This window comes from Haplochromis burtoni, unplaced genomic scaffold (genome assembly GCF_018398535.1).
Source record: "Haplochromis burtoni strain Fernald_Lab_line unplaced genomic scaffold, NCSU_Asbu1 Contig_499, whole genome shotgun sequence".
In the NCBI taxonomy this organism is placed as follows: Eukaryota; Metazoa; Chordata; class Actinopteri; order Cichliformes; family Cichlidae; genus Haplochromis; species Haplochromis burtoni.
The window spans coordinates 179058-197327 of NW_024582860.1; the positions used below are offsets into that span (position 1 = coordinate 179058).

The following is an 18270-nucleotide window of genomic DNA, read 5'->3' on the forward strand; positions in this document are numbered from 1 at the left end:
GTCTCTAACATGTATTTCCCTCCACAGCCATCAGAGATGGAGGTGGAATCTCAGGTTCACCTGTACGGGCACACGGGCGAAGTCACCAGCCTGTTTGTCTGCAAACCTTACAGCATCCTCATCAGTGTGAGCAATGATGGCACCTGCATCCTCTGGGACCTGAACAGGTCAGTGTGTGTGAAAGGTTTTTATGTTTTGGGTTTTTTTTAAAGAAGAAGAAACTGCATTATGCAGTGTTTGTGTGGTTTCTGAGTACTTCTGTGTTTTCCAGACTCTGTTATGTACAGAGTCTCACAGGCCACAAAAGCCCGGTGATGGCTGTGTCTGCCAGCGAGACCACAGGGGACATCGCCACAGTGTGTGACTCAGGTATGAGGGGGCGGGCGTCTTCTTTTATAACCAGAGTGTTTATCGCGTCTCATCTTCTGGTTATTGAAGTGTCTTCTGGTCCTTGGTGTGAGTTATGGCTCCTCTTCTTTTGTTTCCAGAGGGAGGAGGCAGCGACCTTCGCCTGTGGACGGTGAACGGGGACCTGATTGGGCATGTCCACTGCAGAGAGATCATCTGTTCTCTGGCTTTCTCCAACCAGCCGGAGGGCGTGTCTGTCAACGTCATCGCTGGTGGGCTGGAGAATGGCGTCGTCAGGTAGGCAAAACTTTTCTTTTGCCGTTACGTTTGTGTCCTGTTCCACTAGACGGCTTTGGAAATTTCGGAGGAGGGAATACTTTTTCGACTTCAGCTTTTCCTTCTCATATAGATCCACTCCATGGCCACTCACCAAAGTAATTAATACAGTTAGGTCCATATAAATATGGACACTGACACAAGCTTGGTTTTTTACATGTTTACTCAAACATATTTTAAATATAGTCATAGAAGTTTATATAGTTATAAGAACGAACATTGTATTTTCAGTTATTTAATTTGTCCAATTACTTTTGAGATCCTGAAATGAAGGGATTGTGTTCAAAATACTTTAGTTCTTCACATTTTTATGCAATCTTTTTGTTCAACCCGCTGAATTAAAGCTGAAAGTCTGCACTTAAACTTCATCTGAGTTGTTTCATTTAAAAATCATTGTGATGATGTTACAAACCAAAATTAGAATAAAGTTGTCTGTCCAAGTATTTATGGATCTAACTGTAAATAAGTAAATATTACATGACAGAAAGTTCCTGTTTTTCACTCTCTGCTATAGAATTTATTTATTTTACAATAGCTCAGAAGTTTTTTAAAAAAGGAGAATAAAATAGGAAATTGTCTGTGAATGACCAAAAACGTTTATACTTGGAGTGCAGTCTGAGCAAAGAGCTACCAGAACATTGTAATTTTACACATTTATGTCTTATAATTTAAGCCCAAGGAGTCGTGCTGACAGATTTGTTTTACTGCAGCAGAATTTCTGTCATGTAGAAAATCCCAGATGTCCTGTTGAAACTGCACTGCTGGTTTTCTCATATTAAGAGATCCCAGGAATTAAATGTGTAGTTAAATGTCTTTGGATTGACAGGAGCTTCACTTGTCCGGCCCACTGGGCTTGCATGTGGCCCACGATGTAAAATGAGTTTGACATCCCGCTCCCTGCACTGTTTATTTTTTATTTTTTTTAATCTCTGATATGCTTTCAGGTTATGGAGCACCTGGGATTTGAAACCAGTGAGAGAGATCACATTTCCCAAGTCTAGCAAGCCCATCATCAGGTTTGTTTACAGCGCGCTGTTCTCTTTGTACTTTTATGCCACGCCTGTATGCTCGTCAGCATTTTAAGTCTAACAGTCTCCTCTCGTGTCTGCTTCAGCCTGACGTACTCGTGTGATGGCCACCACCTCTACACGGCCAACAGCGAGGGCACGGTGATGGCGTGGTGTCGACGGGACCAGCAGCGCATGAAGCTGCCCATGTTCTACTCCTTCCTGAGCAGCTATGCTGCAGGATGAGTGTTTGTGTGATGTTTGCGCCTGTCCACTTCTCAGCAAGAGGACCTCCCCTCCTCCTCCTCCTCCTCTTGTCTGCACTGACAGAGAGGAGGACATGTCAGCATGTCCTCAAACTCTCTGAACCCTCCCTGACTTTTAAATAAAGCCATCCCCAGCAGAGCAAACTGTACCGCCGCCACTCCCAGCATCAAGAAATGATTATGAAAATAGTATTATATGTAGATAAGTATATATTTATAAATACATTAAAATGGACTCTTGCAGGAATGGTTGAGTATTTGGCTGAGGCTGCATCAGACACTTTATACAGGATGTATTTCTGAGAGTGTTTCATTTGTCGAGTCTTTAATTCCTGCTGATGTGTTTTTGTTGGCTGGTGTTGATTTAGCCGTTTCCTGGTAAGCTGCTATGGTCTGGACAAAGCCAGACTCAAAGTGTGAAGACCCTCGTGTTTCACCTCGACATCGCTCACGTCTCCTGCAGCGTGCGGTCTGACAGATCGCCGCCCCAGCTCAGTGAACGCGTCCTGCTGACGCTGCAGTGGCTGCAAGGGAGGGGAGCCCCCTCCTCGCGTCTGTCGCCAGGAGAGGTCCCGCTCTGCGGGAGTGAGACGTCCCTCCGCCGCGCTGTCTGCTCCACTCAGATCTGAACGCTAGAGTCACAGACCTGCTTCACTTTGTGTCTGACCTCAGTTGACGGACCGAGGGGACCTTGTGGGTGCCTGTTGTTCTGTCCTGCTTTTGCATGCTAGGACGATGCTGCCCTTGACTGTGTGAATGTGGATGTAACATTTGCTGCAATGCTCCTTGTTTTAAGGCTTCCCTTAGTTAAACCAGCCCATTTGCTCTTTAAAAACACCACGGAGGCTCATCTCTGTCTTGCCCGTCGCTTAAATGCACAAGAACCACTTTTCACTACTTTACAGGGCTGATTTATTTATTTTTTTGAGAAAGCAATTAACAAACTGTTAGATGCTTGCAGTCGGAGGAGGAAGAAGGCGGAGGAGAGAGTGATTTCCTGAATGCTCCGTGATCCTCACTGATCTCCCACACTTACTTAGCACCTGTGCAGCATTACTAAAAGGGTGCAGTGGGTGTGGGAGGGTTTAGTAAAGAGCGTCGCGTCGGCTGATATCATATACACTACACACATCGGTCTGGGAAACGGCCGAGCAGCTGTTTCTTTTTCTTAACCCACTCCAGGATCCATGTAGCCTTTCTTTACATTCCCACTTACGTTACTGCACTTCACGGTTTCTTAAACGAGAATCAGAAGCACTTTTTTTTCCCTCAGCTACTTCAGTTTAAGTAGAGCCAATGATCTGTGGCCTTAACACAAACTGAGCTTGATTTAATTCCACTAATAAATCAAATCCAGAAAGCAATATCAGACACAGACATGCAATAGGTCATGTTTTTGGTACCTTGTTTCATGTGGGAAGAAACCAGGGTTCATTTCGTTTCTTTTTCTAAGACAGCTGTGAAACAATTAGTTTTTATTCCCTTTTGTGGTGACTGCAGCACCCGGTGACGATTAATGTCTTACACTTACTTGAGAAAGGGATTATTTCTTGTTAACTCATTCCTTTTCGCTTCGACCTGATTTATTTTTCTTCCTGATCCTACGTGGACATGATGTTACTGTGTTTGTTTACTGATTTTCTCTATGAAATGTATGAAAAACTTTATGTGAACCACAACCTCTCAACCCAAATGTGTGTTTGTATGTATTTTTTTTGTTTGTTTTTTTTAATGTAAAAGGTAGAAAATGTGACAGCAGATTTTCTGACAGAAGGAAATATTATTTTTCTGTTAATGACTTAAAGCTATGCATAATTTAAGATCATCGTTTTAGGTTGCTTAAGTTGTATTTTGGCCCCTCCTGCTAGTTTTCTGTTTTTTTTTCCTTTGCATTTTTGGCATCTTGAAGGTTCCTAATGTTTAGTTTTGTTTGTATGCGTGTACGTGTTTGAATGAACCAAGTGATAAGCATATTATAAATATATAAAAATCTATAAATATTTGAAGAAATATTATCGTCGTGTTGATTGTGTCCATTTCTTTGTGTGCGTGTGTTGGGGGAGGGGTTGCGTTCAGGGACATAAAGTAAGCAGAAACTCGTGTCGTACTGCACAAATCAGATCGGAAGCACGAACAGGAAAAACAAATTAAAATTTTAAAAGTTATCAGGATGCAAGCCACGCTTAAGAGCGCGTGCAGTCGTTAAGGGTGAGGCCATCAGGGGGACACGGTGATGTCAAAGCTGATAGAAAATAAAATAATAAACGATACGGGGAAAGCCTGCAGACCTGCGCTGCCTTATGCAGCAATCAAGCTAATTAGAATCAGCCGCTCCTAATTTGACTAACAGGCAGCGTCGGTGCGTTTACGGCCACTCTGGACAGCTGAAGCTCATCCCGGCTCCCTGCTGCTGCTGCTCCTGGTCCACTGATCGAGTGCTCCCCGCCCCACAGCCTGTATCTGATCGTCATACAGAGGTTTCCCCCCCTGCTGCTGCTGCGTAACATCTCTCCAAGTCCAGCCGTGGTGCTCACCAAGACCTCACCGCTTGGAGCTCATCTTCCTACACGGAATACGCACTGAGCGAGCCGCCGAGGCGACATTTAAAGACGCCGAGATTTTTGGCTCCTCGGGTTCAGTCCAGACCGAAGCGAGGCTGGGATTTCCTCTTATCGTTTCATATTTGACAGATCTTTGTGTGTGCGCGTGTGTGTGTCTGTGTGTGTTGGGTGGAGTCAACCCGGAATTCTCCCAAATTGGAAAACCACTGGCACATTTCAGGTAGGTCGGCGGCTGCAGGCTACATTAATGAGCGCGTATCCGACCAATGCAGGGATCTATTTCAAAATGTTTATCATCAGTGCAAAAATCATTGCTGCTCCTTTTTCCCCCCCACATGATGCATGGTTTGCTGTTTTCTGCTCTAACCAGGGCCGCAGCTCGCTGTGTGTCCACAGATTAATCTCCTCTTAGAAATAAATAGTCGCACGCGTTTTCACAGATCTGCATCAGCAATTAGCAGCATCGTTGCATTTGGATAAAACTGCACAGGGGCGAATACAGCCGAGCAACCCTCAGGATGGATGCATCCAAAGCAAACCTAAACGGAGAAGGCCCGATGGCTTCCTACGAGGGTGTGATTTAAAAGCTATAAATTGGCCGTAGAGCTGTGGAGGCTGGAGGGATGGCAGAAGAATTTGTCGTCTTCGACAGTCTGCTTTAAGATAAATACATTATTTGTGTGATTTTTTTTTTTTTTTTTAACAAAGAATAGATGCGCAATAATAATAATGCATATTATCATAGAAAGGGGGATTGATTCAGCAACCCCTCACCTCCAGTGAAATGCTTCATTTCTTAAGGCAAATTATTAGAAAACACATCTGTGGGCACATTTTTGCCGTGGCTGCCAAACTGGGACATTTCAGTGGTGAGTGGGTGGGTGGGGGTGGCTCAAGGAGGCTAAAATGGGAGTAAGATGTAGTGATTGCGAGAATTGATCTGCAGAGCTGCAGCTGATGTACTCTTGAGGTGAACGTTCTGCAGATCCTGGGAGGAACTGGGGAGAAGCTGCAGGTGCTTTGCTTTTCTAGGTGTACCAGCATAAACTCCTGCTGAAGAGCACTTGAGCAAAATACTAGGTGTGTGTGTGTGTGTCTCTCTCTCTTAATCCCTCCCAGCCCTCCACTCCTTCTGCTAATCCCCCCCCCCCCCGCCAGTTGGTCTAAATAATAACGTGACAAAGGAAGAAAAGCAATCATGCATGAGCGCTGGCTGAAAAATGACAAACCGCTGTCCAGCTGATGCCCACAGAGCAGCTTCTTCAGATAACAAATGGACAAACAAAATGGGTCCTTCCAAGTTTCACTGTGTAAAAAGGAACGGGTGGGGGTGAGGTTGTAGTAGAGTAGCTGCTCCATCAGGGTAGAGCTGTCGCCAGGGGGGTGCTGATTTAATGTGACGTTCACTGAGTCTCTCCCCCCCCCCTTTGCATCTGTTTGGCGTCACAGGAGCACCATGAAGGACGGCATCGCCAACAACAGCACGGCCAGCATCTCCCAAGCCAGGAAAGCTGTGGAGCAACTGAAGATGGAGGCCTGCATGGATAGGATAAAGGTACAAACTTTATTGTTGTTTTTGTCTGCGCACGTGAACAAATATTTTCACATCGCTTCTGTTACCAAGTATGCAATTACTCAAAAACCGTACCTCCACTTATCATGGAACTGAAAGCTTTGTGTGCCTCTAACATCGGCTGGGATTTTGGAGCAGTTCAATAGGCGCGTCTCGATGAGTGACAGTTCTCAGCAAGCATTTCATTTTTGCTCATTTTTGTCTGAATAAAGCACAAAATTAACTTTGCTGGCTTACAATTGGCAACATTATCACGCTTGGCTCTCATGGCTTCATATTTGCACACAGTAACACTGTTTAAAAGAAGAAATGGCCGGGATGATGGTGCCGTCGTCCAAAAACTGGGAAAAATGCATCAATTAGCCACACTGCATTGGCTTTTCCTCGTGTTTAAAATACTCACTCGTGCACTAAATCTGCATCCTTTATTAATGCACTAATTACTCCTGTTTGAATCACCGTTGGTAAACACTACAGTGCCCAGCTGTTTGAACGTTATTTATTTAATTTTTAAATGAATCCTCATTTCCACAGTGGGGTTGAATTGGCTTGCTGTCAGATGTATTGAGGTAGATCAAAATAAACCTGGCACAAATAGTAAGGAAATTTGTCTTTGGTCAATTTCTTTTTGTTGTAACAAAAAGCCTCTTGGGAATAAATATTATACAGTTGGAAATCTTGTTTATTTTTCCTTAAATGGTACCACTTGTAAGGAAAGTGCATTTGTTCCGCCCATGAAAAACTTGCCAACTTGGCAAGCTAATGGACCCTGCTGCAGCGGTCAGTTGGTGTCTAATCCAAACATGCCACGTTTGACTGATTTGGTGCTTGCGCTGTAGGACAACTTCAAGCTGCAGAACCAAGATGCAGCATTATTTGGAGTGAGCTCTAGTACAATCTCCAAATTGAAGACGAAGATTCCGATAATGGAGGATGTCAGAGAAAGGCGGTGAAGTTGGCGTCCCAAGAAGACTGTTTTCCTCCCTTGTCAGCACTTAAGAACTGTTAGCAGTCTTCTACAGATTTGCAGGATGACATCGGCTCTCTACCCAGATGATGTAGAACAGACTCCATGCAATCTCCGGTTTTGTGGCGGCCTGTCCCGAGCCCTTCACCATCAGGCATGTTTGCACTGGTGTCACCAATATGTGCACTGGAACCTGAACATGTGGAGGAACACCATGTTCAACCATGAGTCCAGATCCTGCTTGTGCTCGCCCCTGCAAATCAGAGACTCCATCCAGAATTTGGGAGTGGAGTGGATGGTGTGGCATGCCGGCAGTAATGACATCAACCCCACTGAATACTTGTTTGATCAACTTGAGCGTGCTGTTCAATTACACTGACTCATGACAAATGCTGGTTGAAGAATGGGACACATCATGAGGAGGCGGTGCCAGTGTGACTGTATTTCCACAAATTTCTTTAGGCAGGTTTAGGTATATTTAGAGACCAAGACACACGCTGTACATAGGCATGGAAACAATGTATCACTAGTCCTGTTTAAACCTTCATCCCTGTGACATGGTCCACTTTTCTGTTACTCCAGCCTATTATGTTTTCTTGATTTAGAAGCACAGTGTAATAACTCTGCACTCATAAAACATTCAAGATAACATCCATGTGTTGAATCCTGGGTCCGCTATTATTGTGCACTCTTTGTCTCAGTCCATTATAAAAGCTTTAACCCATTTATTAGATGGCCTGGTCCAGTTGGAGTAAATCACTGCTATTATCTTCCCTCGTCTTTCTTGGATTTCTTTTCTTTAGAGAAGCGCGCCACAGTTTTGAGTATTCCAGTGCCGGCATTTTTGCCAGACTCGTGATGGATGCTTGGCGCACTTTTTCCCACCTTGCAACTCGACTCGGTGACAGTTCAGTGTAATTACAAACTTGCATATTTGTTATTTTGAGTCCCTGGATTGTGTAAAGTTGAATGAGGAATGTTGGGCACTTCTATAGATTGTGTATATAAAAGGTAACTGTGGTCACTATGACATCAGCAGGGCCTCTTGATGTTCTGAAGGAGTACCTCTGACGTAGGGCTGCTCGATTATGGCAAAAATGATAATCACGATTATTTTCACTGAAATTGAGATCTCGATTATTTGACGATATTTAACCCTTTAAGACCTACTATAGAACCAAGTCCGCCAGAGCTTATATTATTTTTTTACATGTTGTAGCGCCATTTGTGGGAGCATTTCAAGTTGCTATACATCAATACAACTGTTATAGCCCATATTTTAATAATATGTATTCATTAAGTCCATAGTAACTACATTAATTGCAAAAAAGTGCAATAAACTACAAAAAAATTGAAAATCGTTTTTTTTTACATATATTTCTACTTGGAGAAATTTAAGAGGTTTATCCCTCAAAACTGTAAATACAAAAAAGTTGCACAAAATAGTTTCCCAACACAGGAAATTTATTTTGAGTGTCTTCATAGTTTTATTTTTGAAATACACCAATTTTTATACACTGCAGGAAAAACGAAAATAAATATTATAGATGCAAATTTGCAAAAAAGCAGCATATGCATCAAAATAAACTATTTCCAGCAGTGCAATTGAGTTCTAAGCATCCCAGAAACTAGTCATAAAGTCAAACATGACTTAAAAACACCAGTATAGGCTTAAGGCCTACAAGTAAAAAACTACATTTTCCGCGAAAATGACGTCACTTCCGGTTTCGGGCAGGATGGCGACATGCGATAGTTCTCGCTGATGTCTGTTTCACTGTGGGAAGTGTTACGAACAGCTGATCGGATCGGCAAAGCGTGTTTCTGGAATATTATGTTTTTGTTCCTGCAAGCGCTTTTTATGCAATTTTTGCAAAGCTTTATGTGGAAGGAAACCGTGACCGAGGACAAGCTGATGGCATAAGATGTAAGTACAACTCCTCCGGTTTCATATGCAAAAAAAATTATTGCGCTAGCTTACAGGGCTCAGGGTTCTTCAGGGATTTAAAAATAGTTACACAAACCGGAGCGTGACTAACAATAACAATGTATTGAATAATGACTTTAAAAAATAATATAAAATAGTGTGCAACACCACTGAAGTTTTTTTTTAACCTCTTTTCAACCAACAGCAGTCACTCTCCTCTCCAAATAACTTCTGCTTAGCTTTCCGAGCTTCCCTCGGGTCCTGTTAATCAGCGGTCTCCACCCTTTTTTGCGCCACGGACCGGTTTATGCCCGACAATATTTTCATGAACGGGCCTTTAAGGTGTCGCGGATAAATGAGGGAGGGGCTAATAATCGGCTCAGTCATTTTTAATGATCGTTGAAAGCCCAGATCGTAATCGTGATTAAAATTCGATTAATTGAGCAGCCCTACTCTGACGTTCATGGACATGGTTGTGGATTGCGTGTGTCAGTTGCATATGTGGGGAGGGGAAAAATAAATGACCCTAAACTACTTCTTTATTTTAACCTGTTAAATGCATTTTAAACACCATCTTGGTTATGTAGTGGAAGGGATCAACAACCAATTTATAGCAATTAGAAGGGAGGGAACATTCGTCAGCGCTAGCTAGTTAGCAAGTAACTGACGTTTGATGATGTTTGGTGTTTGTTAGTGAGGTTTGAGTTCTTGATTTATGGCTCTGACTGCAATCACTCAAATTGGTGACGTTCTCCAAGTAACTGCCCTCTAATTTAAAAGCGCGGACAGATTTACCCTGATGGGCTCAACTCATCTGTGATGACTTCTTGCAGCAGGAGACTCGACTCAACTGGTTCTATTCTTGTTTCTCTCACATGAAAAGCAAAGTTGCCAAGCCACTTTGTCATTTTGTAGTTAAATTGCATTCCTGCAGCAACCATGTCACACTATGTGGAAGAATTTCAAACTTATTGTAATTTCACCCCCAGCCGGTCACAGCAGATGGCTGCACCTCCCTGAGCCTGGTTCTGCTCGAGGTTTCTTCCTGTTAAAAGGGAGTTTTTCCTTCTCACTGTCGCCAAGAACTTGCTCATTAGGGCTCCTCTGACTGTTGGGATTTCTGTATTATTTTAGGGGATCTACTTAAAAGCACCTTGAAGTGACAGCTGTGATATGGTACTATTTAAATTAGATTGAATAGCCAGCATGATTACATTAAGCTGTAAACTGATGGCAGATGGACTCTGCCTTATTGGTGTTTCAATGCCAAATTGAGGACCAAAGTTGATCACATGAGTTCTCAAAATCAGGTCTCAATCTTTGAAGCGGCCATTTCAAAGGCAAAGAGACTGCAAGTTCATTGCACAATAATTCTGGTTGTGCTGTAGTCTCCGACCACTGCTGTCTGATCCGCTAAGTGGGATCGCTTCTTTTTAACTCCCCCAATCTGCATCCTCACATTTTTCTGAGCCTTAGTGATATCGCTTGAGTCAACATTATCAGATTTGGCCTAGTTCCCTGTCACATAAACCCTCAAACTACAACCGTTGCATTTCCCACCACTGACTTCCACAGCAGACTGTGACATGCCAATAAAATGCACGTGGGTCTTTCTTTTTTCTTTTTTTTTTAATAACTTTAGTCCGATGTCTTCTGACAGGCATTGCACGAAGTCTCTGTTCACCTTATCATCGCCTCTGCTGTGCACAGCTTGGAATTCCAAGCAGACCAGTGTGTTAAATGTGAGGGATGAACCTGTAGGAAAGGTGGGCTATGGTGGCTGCTAACCAGCTCTGACAGTAACTTTCCACCAATTTAGGTCAGTGTGGCTGCAGGATTACTTCTCCACCACACACATTATTGTGAAGCAGTATTGTTTCCTCATTAAACAACACCTGGTTAAATATTGACTTTTGCTCCCTGTGCACTCTCTGTGGTCGATCACCTCGAGGCTGTTGCTGCAATTAGACATCAGTTTGGTGCTTCCGTCCATTCCAGGCGTCATTTTCTCGGTATGTTTACTTCCTGTTTTCTGTTCATGTTTCTGGCATGTTGGGGCAATTCTGAACATTTTCTTTTATGAATGACTTCTTGTGCAACTTAATGTCATCTCATTCAGTAGGCTCCTCGTGTGTTTGGGGAATGATTGCCCTGCAGATCAGAGGCTGTTCACTCAGCAATATAGCTAAGCATGGAAGCCGGCCAAACACCTTCATTCCTACTCGGCACAGCACAAAGGCTGCTTACAAGCAAACCTCATCGTCTTAAAAAGTAAAGTGATCCGCCCGAAACTGCAATCAGTTTTAAGAAGATTAGGTATCAATTTGGGCTTCTTTCAGGTAGCTCATCAAAATAAGACCTCATGCGTTTTAAAGATATTAAGTGTACCGAACAGCAAAACCATTACTTGGTTTTTAACACAGCATGTGTGCAATGGGACTGCAGCATTTTTGTAGACAATACAAACTCTAAAATGCCAAATTTTCATTGGAAAATTGCTGAAAATGTTGAATTTTTTAAAAAAATTTTCAACACAAACCAGCAGATTGAGTTCAAACCCATTATTAAAGAGCAATTCTTCCTCTGGTTTTGAAGCCTGTTAATAGCAATAACTTTATTATATTAATAAATCTGATGCACTTTGGCTACTTTTAGTGAGATCATTGTGGAGTCTGTGAAAAGTGTTTTTAACAGGACTCCATGCAGTATCCTCGCACTGCTTCCACAGGCACAAAGCCGCTCAGCCAGGTGCTGACAATCAAATGCACTTCATTAACTGATCATCAGCAGGTGTGAGCACCTCTATGAACGCAGCCGTTTTGGCAGTTTGCGTGTCTGGAGCATTCAGGTGTGTTAACGCAATCTGTCCCGGGAGCAGACGTCCCAGCAGTTTCACCCCAAAGGTCAGACGGTGCAGTGCTCTGACAGCCAAGAGCTTCCTCTCTGCAGGCATCAGTTAGCATGTTAAAGTTCATGAGTACATTTAGAAAATGACTGAACAAGTCTGACTTCTTTGGAAGAGTTGTCAGAAGATCATGCAGCACAACTTAAGTTTGCAAACTTGTAAGAATAATGGCGCACTGACTAGTAAGTACTCTATGTAAGGAGACGTCTTTACCTTAGAGTGAAGCAGAGATGATTGAAAAACTAACAGACTAGAAGGAAATGAGGAAGGACAAAACGGCATGTGATCTGCCAACCTGAGATGGGGAAACTCACTGCAGTGGATGGGAAAATAAAAATCCAAATTCTCCAGCATCTATAGGATAATGCCAAGAAATCAATGTTTTTTTGGGAGATTTAGGCTCTAAAACCAGTCTAAATTTGTTCAAGCTCTACAAATTTAGAAAGAGTGGTCCAAAATTTCTTCACAAGATGTGAGAGATTGATAGTCCAATTTGTTGCTGCCAAAGGTGGTTTTAAAGCTACTGAATCATGAGTGTAGGTAGGTGTGTCCCCTCACATGACTGTAAGTAGCCATTCTGACGTAGAGCATCAGTGTTCCCGAATCAAAACGCGAGGTTTCCTCCCCCGTATGCAACCGCGTAGAAGAACTTTCAGGTTTTGGATGGCAGTCTTATCAGACTGTCTATGCAGAAAGAAAACCCAGCATCAGAAAAATGGACAGTTTCCTTGTTGTTTTTTGCACATTATGTTCAGGCCTGCAGCCAGTTCTCGAGTGGATTCACAGGATGGTGCCAGAACGACAGCAAGGCAGCTGAAAAAATATTGTTTGATTCATAAATTATTGTCTTGTGACCCACGTCTCTACACGCATTTCAGCAGCATGGAGTTATAAATGGTTTATTGCAATATATAATGAGTCTCTTGTCTTAAGATGAGAATTAAAGTTTTACTGTCAATTTAGGAGTTTATAGAAAAAACTGCTTTAATAACTTTATTCTTTAGCCAAATCCTCCTAACTTTGGTTTTCATGCAGGTGTTGTTACACTGATGTTAAGTATTGAGGATCATCTGCTTTTTTTCCTCTGTTTATATGAAGCGTTAGCTTAGCTGTAATGGTGTTCAGACATTTTCAGGCAACATATTTTAAGCTTTGTTTAAATTTCCAAATTAAGGGGGGGATCTTGTTGCTCTGCAAAACAGCAGCTTCAGTTGCAGCATGATTCACATCTGTATCATTTTCTCGGCGGTTGCTCAACGAAAGCGAGACAGCTGCTAGTATTTAATAACCGCATAGTGCATCAGATGTGGCGATCCAAATAATACTTCATAAAAGAACTCGAATGTGCATGGATATAAAAGCAGAGGGAAAAGGAGACTTGGCCACGCCTGGCGATCCCTTAAATTTAATTAAGGGATCTGACGAGGGAGAGTGTGACAAGAGCGGTCTCTGTGCTGCTGATTGAGGGATCACCACACTCTCATTAATTGCTCAATCAGCCAAAGGAATGTGATCTGTGCTAATTAGGAGGACTCTCCTTCCATCATGGGGCTGCGGTGTAATTACAATCAGTCTGGGCCTGACGACACACACTGAGCAGTACCACTCTCTGTCCTGTGAGCCTCCTGTTCAGAGCAGGAGCATTTGGCTGCAGTTGCATAATAATATAATGACTGCATTTACTTTGATTATGAAAATAATTAAACTGTTTGCTTTGTTAGTGTTCACACTTCATGCGAGCTTGGATTCTCTAATTAGTGCCCGAGTTTGGTCTTTTTTTTAGTTTTTAGGTAGCCATTTGGGGTACATTGTGTCTGAGCGACTAATTTTTATTTCAGCTAATTAAAGTTCTCTGTTAATCAACGCATTAGTCACATTATTCCAAATATTCAGATCACTGGTGGGTCTGTAAGCGTACAGTCACTGATGACGATTGATCCTCTCATGAATGCAGTGTTACAATTCTGCCAACTAAAGTGTGGCGTTGAGTCTTTTTTTTTTAGTTTCAGCACAGACACCTCTGTTCTGAAATATCACTGTGTGGTGTATTGAGTATTAGGTGACTTAACAGCTTTTATCAGCAACAGAGGAACTGCAAAAGGGGATCCATGATGTAGGTGCAGACATAAATAATAGAAACGCATTAGCTGGAAGAAGGTGGCGACAGTACCGCGGCTGGAGCAGAAAGCTGACAGAATGATGCAGAGAGGTAGCCATGCGTGGTAACACTGCTGTGTCAGTATGCTTGGCTTTCCTTTTTAAGTTTCATGCATTGCACAGCTTATAACTAAACTTAACTTTGGGTTGGATTTTGCTGAAAGAGGTGCTCGATGGAAATGAAAGCAGCAGTGGGGGGAAATGACTCCGCTGTGCATTTGTAGTTTGAACAGGATGTCGTACTTTCATGGGGTCGTTTTTAAAAGTAGTTCAAAAGCGGTGAATATGAGAGATGCACTCGCTGTCCATCTTCTATAGTTACACTTTGCTTGTACTGGGTTAGAGCACAGTTTTGCCTTTTTAATGGCATCAAGAAGGTGCTTTAAACATTCCTCATGTTTTGGTCGATGCTGACATGAATGCAGTACAGTTGCTAACAATCTCCTGTTCAGTTGCATGCAAAAACGGGTTTGGTGACACTGGAGGCCATTTGAGTGCAGTGAAGTCACCGTCATGTTTAAGAAATCAGTCTGAGACAGATTTGAGCTCTTTCACGTGCAGGAATACCGTACTGTAAGCGGTCATCAAGAGATCGGTGCACCGTGGTCATAAAAGGATGGACATTCAGTAAAAATACGATATGATGGGGTCTTTAAATGATACACAGTTGGTACTAAGTGTGCCAAGAAAATATTCCCTGCACCATTACACTGCCAGCACCCCTGAAGCATTGATACAAGGTAGGATTTGTCTATGCTCTCGTGTTTAAACCATATGCTGCCCTTCCATGTGAGTGTTGCAGCAAAAATCGACTCATGAGACCAAACAACATCCAGTCTTCTGTTGTCCTCGGTGTGGTCTTCCGCTGCTGTAGCCCATCTGCTCCAAGTTGTGACGGGTTGTGCATTCAGAGATGCTCTTCTGCACAGCTTGGTTGCAACAAGTGGTGATTTGACTTCCTGTTGCCTTCCTATAATCTCAAATCAAGTTTGGTTATTCCCCTCTGACATCAACAAGGCATTTTCACTCAGAGAACTGCTGCTCACTCAGTATTTTGTCCTTTAGACCATTCTCTGTAAACCCCAAATGGTGACCATCTCAGTAAATCACCAGTTTCTGAAATGCTCAACCTTGAAAATCATTTAAATCACCTTTCTCCCTCACTCTGCTCAGTTTGAGCATGATGACGTGTCAAACTACACCGAGCTACCATCATGCATTTGGCTGATTAGAAATTATTTTTTGCATTAATGAGCAGATGTACCTAATAAAGTGGCCGTGAGTATATCTAAACTGTTCTTGATTTTAAAAAATGTGGGCAAAAGCTAACTTTCCAGTGAGAATGAATTACGATTAGAGAGTCTGCCATTCCTCTCAGCAGTCCAACCATGTGGAACAAAATCAAAGGCTTCACTGCTCCTTTCAGGATGGTCTGTGGGGACACTGGTGATCCCTGACCTTTTAATAATGTCACTTTTTTTTAATGTGGCCAATATTTCATTTAATGGATAATATCGCCTGGACTGTTTGTTTTTGTGGCATTTAGCAAACAGCATAATGCTAATATGATAAATATGGTTGATACTGTAAACACGATAAAGCTTCTTAAAGTCGGCTCGCTGACATTAGCGTTTGGCTCAAAACTGAGTTGTTGAGATGGCTACAGACTTTTATTCTTGTTTTCCGATTTACTGGCACAGCATGATGTACCTCAGTGTTTGCCAGACTGTGTGACCTGTGAGCGTATTGTTAAATTGTTGTGGTTGCCTGATGTGAAAGCAAAGCAGGCAGTAAAGGCTGTTGGTGGGGAGAGAGGGAAGAGAACATGTTTAATAGATTTTTTTTAAATAGATATGGGTGTCCTTGTGGCTAAGTGCTTGGTAGGGATGTTGAAATTAAGAAACTGAATAACACATCCTGGTTTTCTGCCATTTCTTCTCTTTTTGTGGGATTTTATGAGTTGAAACTGCTCCATTTCAGGCTGCAAGATGGTCGAAACGGTAATGTAACAATCCATGCTGAGGACCAAAGCTGTGCTATTCTCTTGTGAGAGCAGCAGTGGGTGAGGTGAAGTGGCAGGCAGGAGATCAGATGGCTCTGTCCTCCACATAGATCCCTGAGCCCTCGCCAGCCCTCTGATGCAGCTGCTCCTCTGCTCTCCATTTGCCGCCTCCCCTCCCGTAACCTCCCACTCAATTCCCAGTTGAAAACCTGCATTCACATACAGTCTGACTGTACTATAAAATTTATGGTCACCGTTCGACTTTTTTTTTCTTTTCTTTTCATTTGCCTTGGAAGATGTCACATGCTTCGTGCTATGCTTGTTGAAGTCCCACCTTAAGACCCGTGAGTTACCTCGACGAGCTTTCTCGCCCTGGTTCCTGAGGCTCGGGTAACGGTCATCGGTGCACTCGCTACAGGCGCTGACAAATCGGGAACATCGGCAATATGCAAGTTGAAAGAGCCTTACAGCAATTTGCCCGGGTCTCATCTGGTGTGAGTTTAACTTCAGAAACATCTGCTCTGAGAATGAATAAATGGTGAGCTGCAGAGGTGTGTGAGCTTATTCACCTTGCTCTCAAGAAAAGACGTTTGGGCCTCGTCCACTAATATTTGCACTAAAATGTTTTTACCCTGCGCAAAAAAAGTTTGTGCGAAGCATTACTGTTGGCAACATGAAACGTGCTATCTGCATACTGCCACAACTTTATTTTCCTATGTAAGGGAACATGTTTCTGTGTGGGGGATGAGAAAGAGTCTGACAGAAGACACTAACACAGTGGGGTCTGAAGAGCAAACCAGTGTTTCCCATTAAAAATGAATAAAAACATAAAAATTCTCCAGCATTACTATTATAGTCCCAAAAAAATCATCTCCAAGCGATGATGCCCGGGACTGATAGATGAGAGGAATATTGGTAAATGTTTACACAGTTCATCAGTTGGTGCCCATACTCTGAATTTGACAATACGAATTAATTCGGTTACTGAAATATTGATGGGTCACTAGTTTGAAAACTTTACCATGAATACTTTGATGTGTGCGTACGGTCCGACGTCTGCGAGTTACTCAAACCTGTACTTGAGCTGAACTTGAGCACTGATGGTGTCTCCACACTCTGCGCTGACAGCAAGGTGAAAGGTTTCGGTCCTCTTCAGCTCAGGAGTCGTTGATTTCCAAGATATTTCATAACAGGACTGTTTTTTCACTTCATGCCCAGAGAAGGGTTACCCTGCAACTTCTGAACACTGAGCTCCTTCACACTAGATTTCATGTGACTGCATGAATTTCATGAGCTGCAGTGACCGTTTCAACCTCTCTAGCTTTTAAGCACCAACTAGGGAAGCTTCTCACAACCGATCTGTGTCTTATCTCTTAAAGATACAAAGAAAGCCAGCATTTAATTGATTCTGGGGAAAAACGAATCATCTGGTTTAAATTGTGTAATACGATGTTATTCACTATTTTCTAGGGGTCCTTTATGCTGCTTTGCAGCTAAAGTGCAGAGATCAGAAATGAGATGCAGCTATGGCCCCAGGATGAGTTTGAACTTTGAAGCCATGACTACTGAACTTTAGTAAGAGAACACTGGAAGCAACTTTAACAACATGAACATTGATTGAAAATCTGAAATGCAGGACTGCGTGTTTCTGGTAGCGCCCCCAAAAAACGGCCTTGAAACATCATCACACAGTTGAAAGAATAAATCTGAAATGTCTGATCAAAAAATTTCTTATGAATATTTCAGGTATCCAAAGCCGCCGCAGACCTGATGGCATACTGCGAGGCGCACATACGCGAGGACCCCCTCATCGTGCCCGTGCCCGCCTCCGAGAACCCCTTCCGGGAGAAGAAGTTCTTCTGCACCATCCTCTGATGAGCTGCTGGTAGAGCTGTGCAGGCATGGCGTTGCCTGGCTTCTCTGTCTTCACCACACCTGAAGCTACTGGCCATAGGCATTGAGCTGAGTTTTGCCAAGGCGGGGACACTCTGTTGTTGGTCAGCTCTGCCCCTGGTGGCTGAAGGTTTTGGGGGAGTCAGCTACCAAACTGGCAACCCAGTGGGCGTATAATGTCTTGTTAAATAGGTTTGTTATTGCTTTGTTATTAGAGAAACAGCCTTGCTTAGTGCTCAAAGAGATGAGAGATGTTTTGGTTTTTTCTTTTTCTGTGCTAGATTTGAACTTGCCTCAGGAAACAACTTTGCCCAGTGTTTGACTTTTTTTT

The 18270-nt window shown here is 42.9% G+C and overlaps 2 protein-coding genes across 2 annotated transcripts in view; both read left to right on the forward strand.

The window, feature by feature from the left end:
* The window catches only part of lyst (lysosomal trafficking regulator), a 59567-nt gene extending 56365 nt beyond the window's left edge, over positions 1 to 3202 (forward strand). Inside the window, exons 49-53 of the mRNA XM_005946836.3 lie at positions 28 to 167; positions 272 to 369; positions 489 to 645; positions 1629 to 1700; positions 1799 to 3202. Coding sequence (XP_005946898.1) covers positions 28 to 167; positions 272 to 369; positions 489 to 645; positions 1629 to 1700; positions 1799 to 1937 — 606 coding nt within the window. The 3' untranslated portion in view covers positions 1938 to 3202. The remainder of the gene's footprint in view (positions 1 to 27; positions 168 to 271; positions 370 to 488; positions 646 to 1628; positions 1701 to 1798) is intronic.
* Positions 3203 to 4091: 889 nt separating this feature from the next.
* Positions 4092 to 18270, forward strand: LOC102304450 (guanine nucleotide-binding protein G(I)/G(S)/G(O) subunit gamma-4). Its single transcript, XM_005946837.3, has 3 exons — positions 4092 to 4738; positions 5968 to 6073; positions 17793 to 18270. The coding sequence occupies exons 2-3, from the start codon at positions 5975 to 5977 to the stop codon at positions 17919 to 17921; spliced, it is 228 nt and encodes a 75-aa protein (XP_005946899.1). The 5' UTR covers positions 4092 to 4738; positions 5968 to 5974; the 3' UTR covers positions 17922 to 18270.